Source organism: Eretmochelys imbricata, chromosome 6, assembly GCF_965152235.1.
Source record: "Eretmochelys imbricata isolate rEreImb1 chromosome 6, rEreImb1.hap1, whole genome shotgun sequence".
NCBI lineage: Eukaryota > Metazoa > Chordata > Testudines > Cheloniidae > Eretmochelys > Eretmochelys imbricata.
Genome location: NC_135577.1, coordinates 68,848,684 through 68,862,385, shown reverse-complemented (window position 1 = coordinate 68,862,385; position 13,702 = coordinate 68,848,684). Strand labels below are relative to the sequence as shown.

General features: G+C 39.9%; 1 protein-coding gene across 1 annotated transcript; it reads left to right on the top strand.

Moving 5' to 3' along the window:
* The first annotated feature begins 1,870 nt into the window (after window positions 1-1,870).
* On the top strand, window positions 1,871-9,746 carry LOC144266757 (photoreceptor outer segment membrane glycoprotein 2). The gene is made up of 3 exons (XM_077820257.1): window positions 1,871-2,451; window positions 6,763-7,009; window positions 9,200-9,746. The coding sequence occupies exons 1-3, from the start codon at window positions 1,871-1,873 to the stop codon at window positions 9,464-9,466; spliced, it is 1,095 nt and encodes a 364-aa protein (XP_077676383.1). The 3' UTR covers window positions 9,467-9,746.
* The last annotated feature ends 3,956 nt before the right edge of the window (window positions 9,747-13,702 follow it).

The following is a 13,702-nucleotide window of genomic DNA, read 5'->3' as shown; positions in this document are numbered from 1 at the left end:
TCTCCAGTAGATTGAAGCAGTAGTAGCAGTAGTTGTAATCAGTGTGGAAACTCCTCCAAGAACCCCCAGCAGGTGGCAGCAGCTGTGGAAGAGGGCCCACACCTGCCAGAGAATAGGAAGCTGCCATCAGCCGTGGGCCTGTCCAGCTCCAAGCAATTCCCACACTACCAGGAGTTCATTCAGAAGAGTAGCAAACCAGCAAGATGGACAGGAAAGAGGAGGAGGAAAAGGGACTAACTAAAAGGAAAATTATTACACAAGGTAGGGAACTGGGAGGCAGGAGAAAGAAAGAGCTGGGGGGGAAGTAGGCAAAGATCCTAGAATTTGGGTCGAGGTGCTGAATCCATGGAGGATCCAGGCTCCACTTCAGTCAACCTGCTCCTGGAGCACTGCAACTTTTTAACACCACCACTATACAACAGCCTGGGAAGGGAAATTAATTCTTTATCTAAATGAATCTACAGGGGCAGGTGAGATAGGAGGAACATAATTACCTTAGTTTAAATCTGGCCATGACACTGGGGTTATAAAAACGCTGCTCTTGGAGAAAGTATAATAGAATATTTGATGACAAGTGATTAGGACCTTCATTTTAGGTTTCATCCAAAAGATAATTCAATGTATGTCCTCTTTAAATTAGATAATGAAGGTTAATAAAGAAAGGGAAATAATATATCAAAAACTAAGAAAGTGGTACAGGCAAAATATAGGGTATCAAGTAGCTAGTGAGTTCCTTACATTGATCAAAACAGCAACTTCTGTGACTAAGATATGGGTGGCCTCTGAAGACAGACTTTTCCAGTCTTCTTTTGCCAGAAAGATGGAAGCCCTTCTCAAGGGCTGTGAAGATAGCACGGGTGTTAAGTAAAATTGGGATGGATTTTTAGGGCTTTGACAGGAAGGAGGGGGACTCATTTAAAAAAATGTCTAGGGAAAGGATAGCGTGGTGGTTGTGAGAAGACATGGTAGACAACTAATATACTGCACTGTTCCAAACACTCAGTTTAAATAATTACCTTGAAATGCAGAGAAAAGGCAGTCAGACATATAGAAGACTAGAGCATCTTAGATGATTTGGTTTCATTTTTAGTTTGTGAGAATTTGTTTATTCTTTCTGGGGTGACAGGTATTTTTCAGCTGGTGGAAATAGAGTTTTCATGTCAGATCAAGTTACTAAAAAAATTGTGGGGGAGGGGAGTTTATCTTTCATGAGGAATTCATTCAGCTTTTCACACTATACAAATAAAATGTATTTTAGATATTCAAAAAAGTTGGAGAAGTTTGGTCATAGAAAAACAGCAGTGTAAATGGTATTTTAACAAAACAGAGCAAGTTCATTCCTTGAGTAACTGCACTGAAGTCATCTTTGTTGCTGGTCTTTAAACCCCTTCTGTTTCTGTTCTATCCTCATTTAGACAGGGTGACCAGAACTGACCACAGTATTCCAGGTCTGGGCATACAAAATAATATTTTCACTACATAAAGGGAGCACTCTCCCATAGTGAAAATCTTAAAGCCACCCTTGTTGGTATACTGTGTTTTTTGTTTGGTTGGAGTGCTTTTTTATTTTTTTATTTTTGTTTTAAGTGTTTCCAATCTCTCCCTAGAATTATATCTTTCTAAATTCCACCTTCCTGGAGGAAATTCAAGCAGGAGGTGGGGTGCTCCTGGCAGATCTCCAATGGAGCTTCAGAGTGTATAGGAAGTTCCCTGCACATATTATATAAATATACAATAAATGACAGACAGTAATCTTTCTTCCTTTCCTTCACAGGGTTCTACAGCATGCCTTCGTCACTCTAGATACTTGCTATTAATCTGCTTATGAGCTTCCCCAACCTACACTTCTTTTTCCAACGCTGATCTGACCATGGCTGTCCTAAAAGTAAAATTCACAAAAACTAAGAGAGACAAATTGGCTCAGATCCTGTGGATCCTCAACTGGGTTTCTGTAGCAACTGGTGTCATTCTCTTCAGTTTGGGTCTCTTTCTGAAAATAGAGATCAAGAAACGCAGTGAGGTAATGGCAAAAGGGGAGATTAACTCTGTCCCCAACATGCTCATCTCAGTAGGGGTCATAGCTTGCATCATCAACTTCCTTGGTGGCAAAATCTGCTATGACTGTTCGGACACCAATAAGTTCTCCCGATGGAGGCTAGTCATGCTCCCTTACATTGTGTGCACCTTCTGCTTCACCTTCTGCATCCTGGTGGGTGCTGTCATGTGCTACACCATGAGGAATGAGTTGGAGGAGTCTCTTTATCTGGGATTGAGAGATGCTATTAAATTCTACAAGGACACAGACATCCCTGGACGGTGCTTCTTAAAGAAAACCATAGACCTATTACAAATTGGCTTCCAGTGCTGTGGAAACAATGGCTTCAGAGACTGGTTTGAAATTCAGTGGATATCTGTTCGTTATCTGAATATGGCCTCCAAAGAGGTTTTGAAGTAAGTATTCATTGGTCATGATAGAAAGTTAGAGAAGGAACAAATCTTACCCCCACCCCCAAAAACCCCAGTCAAAAAGAATTTGCATTGAGCAAAAGGTAGAGGCATATTAGACAAGCAATATGCGAGGATAAGCACTGAAGGGTGGGGAAAGCAGGGCAAAGCTGGTTGTTGCACCTGCCTTTGAAGATCAAACTCCAGTAGTTAGGGTTAGGACATTTTGGGAGTGAGGGAAAGAAGAGTTCTTCCAAAGATCACATTGATCAATTCTGGTGGTGTGTCCATCTCAAGGAAAGGAAGTACTTCTGTGATCAGATCAGCACAGAGATGTAACATAACACATGCAGAGTCTGCGTAATGCATCTGATGGTATCAGCCAAGTAGACAATGACAGTAATAGCACTTTGTTTCGGCCACATGGTCACCCTAAGAACAAGGATGAACATAAGCTTAGTGTGGTAGCACTTAAGGGCACTATCTTGCTCACTGAGAGTTTTGATGGATTTATAAAGGGAGCAGAAACAAGCCCTAAGTCCCCTGGATGTCTGTCTTTGAATAAGAGCTGTAGAGTCAAATCTGGAATGATCATTCTAACAACAAAATGTGTTAACTATGTGGATGATTAAAAAGTTGCCTTTTAAAAAAAACTTTTTGGTATATTACACAATGCACTGAAATGTTCGCTCCCTCTGTCAGGTGGCAAGTCAGCTACCTGGAGCAGTCTGCTCGTGAGTTTTCTGGAAGTGAAGGAAAACCATTGATTGTGCTGCCACCACATTGTCTGGTCATCTTTAATTGCATTTTAAAAAAATTGAAAGCTCTTCCTTCACATACACGACTCCACAAATCTAAGTTCAAGGCTCATTGCGCTTCCACCCTGGAGAGTTAATGACATTGCACACGCCATATACATTACATAAAAAGATGGGGGACGGAGGGAAACTCAGGAGAAAAGTTGTATGTGTTGGTGCTAGTTTCCCATGAAAATCATGAAGAGTGAAGTGGTGCACTTAAAAGAAGACCGCAGTAATTCTTTCTTAGATAACATAAAAAGTAACAATCAGAATGTTAAAGAAGCACCTGACAAAGTAGTATGTGATAATTCTTGAAAAGGTTTTAAAAAATCTTCACTAAGGAGATTTGTGTAGCTGTGTAACCTCTGAGAGCTAACCACATTAATGATAATTCCAACAGGAAATGAAGTTTAAAGACATGTATCAAGACAGAAAGATCAGAGCTGCAGCTAGACACAGGAAATTTTATCTTTTCCCCTCCCCATTTCATTTTCCAGAAGTCTAGAAAGTCTGCATAAGAACCCTGGGCAGGGGGGAAAATCTGCTTTTCTCGTCTTCCTGTCTTCTTACAAGTCATCAAACTGTTACTTTGGCTGCTTCCTGCTTTATTATGTATATTTAATTATTTTATATATGACTCTTCAAAGAAATAAACAAGTTATGCTTTTCACTGTATCAAGCAAATCAACATTATTTGCAGTTTTTCTTTAATACACAAGCAGCAGGAAGAGAAAAATGTGTTGTGAGATACCTGCATGGTTGGTGGGGAGAGAGCAGGACTCTGATGAAAGAACTAAGAAAGGTTAGCCAAGGCTGTGCAAATGTTATTGAAACCTGCCTCATTTCAGCTTTCATATCAAGGTCAGAATGTGGGCCAGGCTTGTCAAAAGATTTGAAAACCTCTCAGGAAAACCTCAGCCCAAGATCTGAGCAAGTCTGGACTGATTGGCGGGTTGATGTCAAAGCTACTCAAAACACACAACTTTTGATCATTTCAACATGAAGCTAAGGAAAACAATACACTTCAATTGGATTGGAGTGAGTTTTTGGCTATGTTTGAACTCAAGATTCAGTGGGCATGAACCCAGGTGATGTGAAACCAAAGATCCAGTTTGTATAAAGCTTGGAAATTGAAATTGCAGTTATTACTACTAAGCATTTACATAGTGCTGGAGGTTTACCAAGGTCTTCAGAGAGCATATGTAAAGCACACACCTCCTGGGTGTGGTATTCTGTCCCATCTAGTGGCACCGAGACCACTTAGAGAGAGATTAATGAGTCTGCTCTGTAGCCTTAACTACAAGCCATATGGCTTTTAGCTCATACAGTCGAGGTTCATGCACAAAGCTCCAGAGGTTCTAGGTTAGATTTTGCCCACCGATGACCAGGGTCTCACGGTGTTACACATAGATAAGACATCTTTCCTGCCCAGAGCCGTTTACCATGTAAATAAAATAAGGCTTAGGATAACTGCGTAGGAGAAGGAGTGTGGGGGAAGTATTGACAAGAGAGGGCAGATTGATTGAAGAGGTGTTTTAAAGCATGGTTCTACTTTGAAAAGTGATATAACTGTTATACTCAGCAGATCGGCTCTCCATAGGCGCTCCCAAGAATATCAGCTGACCTTTGGAGATAAAAGTAAAATGAATTGCTTTGTCATTCCTGTCAGTCCTGCAGAAAAAATGCTGTTCTGTGTCACATCTCATCAAGAAAATATTTGCTTATACGACACCATTAATGCACATGGTGCACTGTTTAGATAAATAAAACAATGTCCCTGCTCTGTAGAGCTTCCAATCTACATTAAACCACACTAGGATAAGAAATGGTAACAAACGCTGGAAGTTGTAGAAGGGGGACAAAGGCGCTATCAACAAGATCATGTGATTGCTTTGGTTAGTTACAAGCACATCCTTGGAGTGTAAAAGTAAACAGGGTTACCTGTTTTTGTTCACCATAAAAATGCCTGCTGCAAGAACCCCTGTAATTTGATTACACTAAATTAAGGTAGTAAATTCTAATGAGCATCTCCCCACGTTGCCCAGTCTTCTTACCCATAACATTTCTGCCACTGGTACAGCAGTAGCAAATTCCAACATTAACTGTCAGAATTTGCTATTTGCCATCACTGAGGGAAATACTATGGCAATGGGGAGACACCCATAAGATTTTTGAACCTTCTGTTACAGATATTAGAAATAGAGTACCCTTCTCACCACAGCTACTTGGAGTGAGCAACAAGGAAATGAAAAAAAAAATGGCTGGGAATAAAAGAATGCTTAGGGCCCCAGAAAATGAGTGAGTTTTAACAATCACCATGTAGCTAATGGAGTCATGTCATTGACATACAGGGGCCATTATTCTGTCATTTTAGAGTTGGGGCGGGGGACATTGGGAGTATGGATCATGAGTAAAGGGGAACTACAGGCCAAGGTAGGAATTTTTTACTTCCCCATTTGATCTGCCCACCCTCTCCTTTCCCCTCCACTACAGTTTCTTTCCTGGCCTCAGTTCCGTGTCTCTTTGGTTCACCTTCCTGTTCTCCTAACAATTTGTTGTTCTGACACTTACACTAGTTATACTCTATGCACTTTCAGGCACTTGACTGATGAGGTTCTTTTATCTCCGATTCATTCTGCTGCCATTAGCAGGAGTAGAATAGCTCAGAGAATCAGAGCAGCAAAATTAAGGTAGAGACTCTACAAGACAGAGGAGTTCATGCTTACCTTATTCCTGTAGCTGATAAAGCAGGTAACCTCCCTGAGATTTGGTGGTAGCTCACTGAGAGATAAAATTTTGACAGGATGTTAAACAACTTTATAGCTGTATACATGAACGTCCCCTCTCTTTATTTTGCTAGTGGTCCTGTTAGAAATCCTTATTCAGTATTTCTAACAGGACCACTAGCAAAATAAAGAGAGGGGACATTCATGTATAGTAAATGGTCAGGGAATACATGTTGTTCCAGCCATGTCAGATGGATACAATGTTCAACAGTCAATAAGCAATCTCTCATGGTTACTGTGGCTCACATTTGTTCCTGTATTGGCTGACGTTTTGTAGACATTTTTGTGTTACAAAAAACACTAGAGAAGCAGAGATGCTAGCAAAACACAGCATTATAATGCTCTGTCCTGCACTAGAATTGCACCAAGAAAACCAAATTATAGTTTTTGCTTTTTTAATATTCTCAGTGCAGGTGTCTAGAAAGATTCTCCATATCATCATTGAATCCACTCCCTGCAAATGCAGGACACAGGCCCTCATCAGAGGTCATAATTAACACAGAACTGATACTACACTTGAGGAAACACTTTAGCAGAAATTTCTCCTTTCCACATTGAACAGCCTGGCATATTGGGGAAATGTATTCTCATTCTCCCTATTCCACCTTTGAAAGGTCTGCAGCTATCCACAGTTAGGACGTAGCTTCTAAACAACAGCAGCAGAAATTGCCAATGTATCTATTGCTGCTACTACCAGCTCTATAATACCTTTACTTTCCATCTTGTTGCAGCCGTCTGAAAAGTAATGTTGATGGGAAGTTCTTGGTGGATGGAGTGCCCTTCAGCTGCTGCAATCCAAATTCACCACGGCCTTGTATCCAATACCAGCTTACAAATAACACCGCTCACTATAATTATGATTTTCTGATGGAGGAGCTCAATATCTGGATGAAGGGATGCAGGCAGGCCCTGCTGGATTACTACACTGGTATTATGAGGTCAATTGGGCTTACTGTGCTCATCGTCTGGTTGTTTGAGGTAAGGATTGAGGTGGTGGTTTGTGAGAGATTCCTATATCAGAACTGGGAGATGAACACTTCCAGGCTGCCTCACCTCTGGAAATAGGAATGGGAATGACTAGAGTGTAATGTGCAAGAGGCACATCTGCAATCATCCAGTGACTTGGTCAGCTAATGTCTCCAATACAATTCCAGAAACACTTTCTTGAGTACAGGCAGTTTTCTCAAAGTCCATAAAAGGATAAGCAAATCTCCCTGAAATTTATAACTACAAGAAATCATGTATATAGCACTGTAAATGTATAAACAGATTAAGACATTCCTTGCCCTGAAGAGTTTATAATCTGAGACAAACAGGACAAGACACTGGATAGCAGATTAGGTGAGGAAGGTGTAAGTATTACAGATGGGAAAAAAAAAAGAGAAAAAATGGCTTGAAAAAGTGAATTTTAAGAAGGAATCTGAGGAAAGAGAGGGAGACTAAAATAAACTGTTAATTTTATCTATGAATCAAACTTTGGATTAATATCAGTATCTCAGAGTGCCCTGCTGGGGGTTATCATACAGCTAGAAAATACCATTATGGAACACATGTTCAGCTGCAGCCTCCAGATCTGCAACCAAAATAGCCATGTAGACAAACTGTTTGCATCTGCAAAAATGCATTCATGCTGTTGTGGGCTGCAGAGAAAACTGACTGAAGCTTTGATCCACATTCAAAGGAGCCCAATGGCAGAGATTAAAAAGCAGTTTTCATCCCTCTTTAACAGTACTTTGATATTTCTGATTGTAACTTTATTCTATAAGCATTAAACATTTTGTTTTAAAACATTATACAGAAACAATTTTCAGATCAGACAGATTCTTGCATCTTCACTGAAATACATTCATGCAATATGTATTTATGTTCTGGGGAAGGATCTGCCACTGAAAAGTTCACTATGCATTTTAAAGGTGCCAGAAATCATCAGTACTGCTCTTCCTGCCAAACCAGCACTCATTTGCCTTTTAAACAGCCACCACCTCATTCCAATGTACCTTTGGAAACTTTGAAAAATTCAGTCTCTGGAATCCACTAGGAAAACTACCCTCCAGGTTGTCATTGATCTATGGGGGTGGGAAGCTTTTTCCCCTAAGATTAGACTTTAGCCTACAGTGTAGGCTATCTCCTTTCAATTCCTGCATTGAAATGTAGGTACATGACTGAATCCTGAATGATGAAAGCTCATTGAATAAAACTGGGTCTCCATGGATGAGACTGACAAAATTCCCATTTACTGAGAGGAATCACAGGCCTCAAACCCAGGCCCATGGGTCTCCAGGTAGGGTCCAGTCCACAACTGCCTCTCAGTGGCTCATAAGAGTAACTACGGAAAGATCCAGTGAAGCATTAGCTGATAGAGGGCCCTGCCCCTAAAGCTCCTGAGAGGGGGAACATCCAGCCCCCCAACTGGCTGAGGGACTCTATATAAACCAGGAAGTAACAACAGGAAGTTGTCAGGAGTGGTTCTCAACCTGCAATCTGCTTGCAGCCTAATCTTAGGATTACCACCTTTTTAATTGCTGGAAACCAGACACCTGAGGCCCCACCTCTTCCTCCTAAGGCCCACAATGGTAAATAGGTTGAGAACCACTTAACTAGAGGAATCCCTGGCTGGCTGCTACTATGGACCCCTCCTGCTTACCTGACTCCTGAGCCCTGCATTTCTGCCTGATCCCAGTTCCTGTTTCCCCACCTGCTCCTGGTTCCGGTCTTCCTATCCCAGACTCCTGATCACTCCCAGTTCCTGCTATATTCCAGGTCCCTGCTCCCCTGCCTTCCACTAGGCGTGACTCAGCCGCAACCACTAGGTCTAACTGCCCACGCCCCACTCACTGCATTTACTTCATTTGGTCCAGGATTTCACCCCTCGTGCCTAATGGTGCCAGTAAGTAACGGTAGCACTTCAGGCTGAAGTACTCAAAAGAAATTCTGTCCTATCCTTTGCTGTAGTGAGAATTCTAACTAAAGTACAGGGGTTTAATAAAACTCTCTATGGTGGTATTCTCTCTAACACTTTCAGGAGACTTGTTAGATCTATTACTGGATCTCAGCAGTTCTACCCAATACTAATAATCACACTAATGTCTAAAGGACACAGCCAGTTGTCACCAGTGGAATTCAGGCTGTAATATGCACTCCATAGTTAACTATTATCCTTTTTTACAGATCTCTGTACTTATTGGGGTCCGTTACCTGCAAACGGCAATGAAGAATGTTCTCCTATTGGGTGATCCAGAGTGTGAGTCAGATGGCTGGTTACTGGAGAACAGCTTTGTAGAAACTGCCAAATACAACTTCAGCATCATTAAGAACCTTGGCAAAGCCAATCAGATCTCTACTGTCTCAGAGACGAATGATCCCAATATGGATGTTCAAACTGCAAACTATGGTCCAGACAATGTTCCATCAAAATCCATCCCCAAAGCTAGCTAGACATGACAGATGCTTTATTGAAGACGTAAATATGGTTTGATACCTTAACTGCAATCCTGAAGTTACCAGATTTTTCACTGGTGGGGACAAAATGGGAACACTAACTGGGTAATTGGACAAATCACAGCGTGGTGGCGGCAAGTCCAAAAGCTGAGACTCCTTGGGCTGGATATAGCTTCTGTACGCCAGAGTTCCTGTCCTTCTGGCTTCTTTACTCACTCTTGTGAAAGCCCTGCTTTTTAATACTGCATAAAATGATATGGCATGGATTAATAGAGTTTTTCCCCATCTCTCACTGCACCCTGCCCCACATATTCCTCACGTGGTCTGAAAAACATGAAAATCAGAGCGAAGACTATATAGCAGAGGAGAGTCAGAATGGACACCTATGAAGGAGCTACTATTTCAGTCTTTCTACATTTGAATTATAAAGTTCTTTAAGAAATGACAAACTATCATCAAATGAAAGTGCTGCTACAATAAAATCCAAGTGACCCTGCTAAATTTGGACAAATTCCCAGCATATTACTGAGCTTCAAAGGAAATTTATTAGCCAACTGCAATCAAGTTGAAATGATAGAGTAAGAAAATGCAAGTTAATTTTACATAATTTTTTTTTAAAAACCCTGAAATCTGTCTTCAACTATGACTGTTCTTTCTCACACTTTAGTCTTTCAAAAGTCAATGGAAGTTGCAAGAAGAAATCCCATTCAATGAAATTTTATACAGGAAATAAACTGGAAGCTTAATGCTAAGAATATTAAAATGTTGAAATTAGAGTTGTACCAACAAACAAAACACACTAACAGAAAGCAAACAGCACTTCTCATAAACAGATGTATTGTAGAATAAGATATAATCCCTTCTTCCTGCCCCCAAACCCCCAAAAATCCCCTACTCTGTCCAAATAACTGCTACAGATTCGGGAGGTGAAATATTGGAGATTATTTGGGCCAAGTGAAGACAGAATGGCACTCTCTTTCCCATTCTGTCACTTTCCTAGACGACCAGCCTAGTCCTTTGAATGTTGGTGTGAGGTTCATCAATAGCATGACAATATATTGTACACAACACATACTAAGCTGATTAATATGTAGCTAAAGATACAGAACAGGCCAAATAAAACATTTTTACTTCATACTTTTTTTGTTAACTTGTTTGTTGGAATTTGTCTTTGGGCACCTCATACATTTCATTTAAATAACCAAATACAATAAAGAAACAATTTTCTGTATCTCCCTGCTGCCAAAACAGAGCCATGCATCCCATTGTTATATTGTACAATAGTTACAGTGAAACAATTCCCTTGATTATCCAAACTTATTCAATGTTTCCTATAACATTAGACTAAACAAGGATGTACTGTAGATAAGATGTATCTTATGGGTAATTTAGGCTCTGAGACAGCAAGATACTTAGGCACATGTCTATGGATTTCAAATTGGACTACTCAAATGCTTTAAATGATAGGTATGGGTTTATGTACTTTGCTGAATTGGGGCCTTAGTTAGAACCATTCTCCTTCATCAGTGAGGAACTATACATAGCCATGATTAATCCTTGACTCCAAAGATCTGAGGATCCCTAGAATAATTGTTCATAGCAATTTACATCAGTGCATCCTTTCTGAAAACATGACATTCAAGTTACAATGTCCATAGTTTGTGCTAAACTAAATGAGTGATGACTATGAAAATAAAATAATGAAAAACATTAAAATGAGCATTTGCAGTTAAAAACAAAATCTCTGGAGAAAAGGTGGCATTCAAATTCTCTGCCAGTTTTTCATTTACTGTAACAATTACTTACTTGGGATCTACATTTGAGAAATTCAAGAAATCAGCTCCGTTGGAGTGAAACTATAATTCACCTTTAGTAGGCCACCACATAATGTTTCCCAGAACTGGCAAACATTGCAGTTGATTGTCTGTGTGCCAATCCTCAGTGCAAGTGCTGAAAATTCCTTTTCTGATTAGAATGCATTGCTTAATGAGAAATGTAGAGGCATAAAACCAGATCATTTGCATCTAGACAGCATGCTGTAGCTAAATTATCTTAATTGAACAAAAACCTTATTACAATACAAACTCCAGGATGTTTGTTTAAATTGATTTGAATAAAGTTTGTTTTAAACAGATTATACTTGAACTAGTTTTTGATTCCTGGAATTTTTCAAAGTAAAACCCAACAAGCTAAAAGCATAGAAAATATTCTTTTTCTTTAGGTGCGTACTGAAACAATTTATCACTTTATAAAAGGCATCATTGTACACTGACCATTAAAATGTGTTGTGAAATTTAAATGGATCCCTGTGAAATTTGCCATTTGGTTCAGTGAAAAAATTGTAGTTTTTCCTCATTAAAACAGCTTTAACAATAGAGATATTAGTCTAGCCTTTCTGGGCAATGGCTTACTTAACTGTTACTAACTTAGGACAAAGAGTGCATACCCTTGAGGATAAAGAAATAAAGTAAGATTCAGTTTGGGAAAATATAAATATTAAAAAAATATATTAAATCTGGGGGAAATAATCTAAAACACAAGGCAGGGATGGTCTCTTTTCTGTTTTTATACAGCACTGAGCACAATGGGGACCTAGACCTTTGGATGCTATCACTTGCTCAGCCCCATTGTTTTCAAATTATGTCTTCAGTAACACCTGTATAGTTCCACTGCCTTCAGTGTGTTTACACAAAAGATTGGAATAAAGTAAAGAATTTTATTGATTCAGGAGAAGGAATTGCATCCACATCTCTCTCTGTTTTTGGCTCTACAAGGCTAGCAGGAGTAAAGAATCATCAAATTTTGGTTACTAAAGCCAGCAAATATGACTCATTACATGTAAGGAGAAGATTGTTTAGCATAAAGGTACCATTTTACATAGTCACACCACACTTTTACTTTATTCTGTCCTCTATCTACAGAGGCATAGTGTGAGCAGTAGTGCAAACATCCTCCAGTGAGGACACTGTGGTTTAGCCTTACACTAGCAGAACCTGCTCTGGGAGGAAAGTCTAGTTAATACTTCATGGTTTAATCCTTCATCTCTTTGATTATGATGCCAACAATGGCACCAGGTGTGAGAATGGTTTTGTGATGTGAACACCTGGGTATGGAACTGAGGATCAGTACACATTTCACAGAGATCCGTTCATGAACAGCCACATGCCAATACGTTTGATCACTACTGGTAAAGATTGGAAAACTTCTTACTGGTCATTTATTTTATGCAAGCAGTCTAACCCCACAATTCTGGGCATCTGGGCTGCTCTCCCAACGTGGATCACATTTTGGCACTGTACTCTCTGGCCACATCCCCTCTGCTTCTCCTTGCCATCATCCAAGTTATTCCCAAGATGTAAAACATGCATATCATTAACAAATATTCCAGAGACAATGAAATAACTACACTAGACCAAGAATACAGTAGAACCTCAGAGTTACGAACACCTTGGGAATGGAGTTTGTTTGTAACTCTGAAATGTTTCTAACTGAACAAAACGTTTTGGTTGTTGTTTCAAAAGTTTACAACTGAACATTGACTTAATACTGCTTTGAAATTTTACTATGCAGAATAAAACGTTGCTTTTAACCATCTTAATGTAAATGAAACAAACACAGAAACAGTTTTGTTACTTTGTCAATTTTTAAAAAAACAACAAACTTTCCTTTAAATGTAAACTACTTAAAAATAAAGAAACAGTACTGTGTTGTATTTGACTTGGGGGGGGGAGGGGGTGTCTCTGCTGCTGCGTGACTATGTACTTCTGATTCCAAATGAGGTGTGTGGTGGACTGGTCAGTTTAACTCTGATGTTCATAACTCCGAGGTTCTACTGTATCTGACCTGTAGCTCAGCCGCCATGTAGGGTGGGTAGAATTGTGGGAGACGCTGCTTGCAAAAATGAAATTTTCGGTAAGAAGTTTTCTGTTCTACAGCCCAGTGTCTCCAACAGTTCTGGATGTCTGGAAAGTAGCAAGCAATGATCATATGTAGGGAGGATTATGAAACACGAGTTTGGTACAAAAGTACCACCGCTTTTTTATGTATTTGTTTAAAAAGTCCATATTATTTCTGGGCCACTGACTGCAGCATCTTCCTGCCAAAGAAGTATTCTGCAGAAGATAGAAAGTCCACATTGAACTGCTTAGCTGTAGGCCAAGTGGCCACTTTGCAGACTTCCAAAGTGGATGCACTTGCATGCTCCGCCCATGAGGTTAAGGATCTTGTGGAGTT

Excerpts from the sequence above, each read along its gene's own strand:
- LOC144266757 (XM_077820257.1), top strand. The coding sequence starts at position 1,871 with ATGGCTGTCCTAAAAGTAAAATTCACAAAAACTAAGAGAGACAAATTG. Across the intron at positions 2,452-6,762 it reads GCCTCCAAAGAGGTTTTGAA|CCGTCTGAAAAGTAATGTTG; the intron begins GTAAGTATTCAT and ends ATCTTGTTGCAG. Across the intron at positions 7,010-9,199 it reads TCATCGTCTGGTTGTTTGAG|ATCTCTGTACTTATTGGGGT; the intron begins GTAAGGATTGAG and ends CCTTTTTTACAG.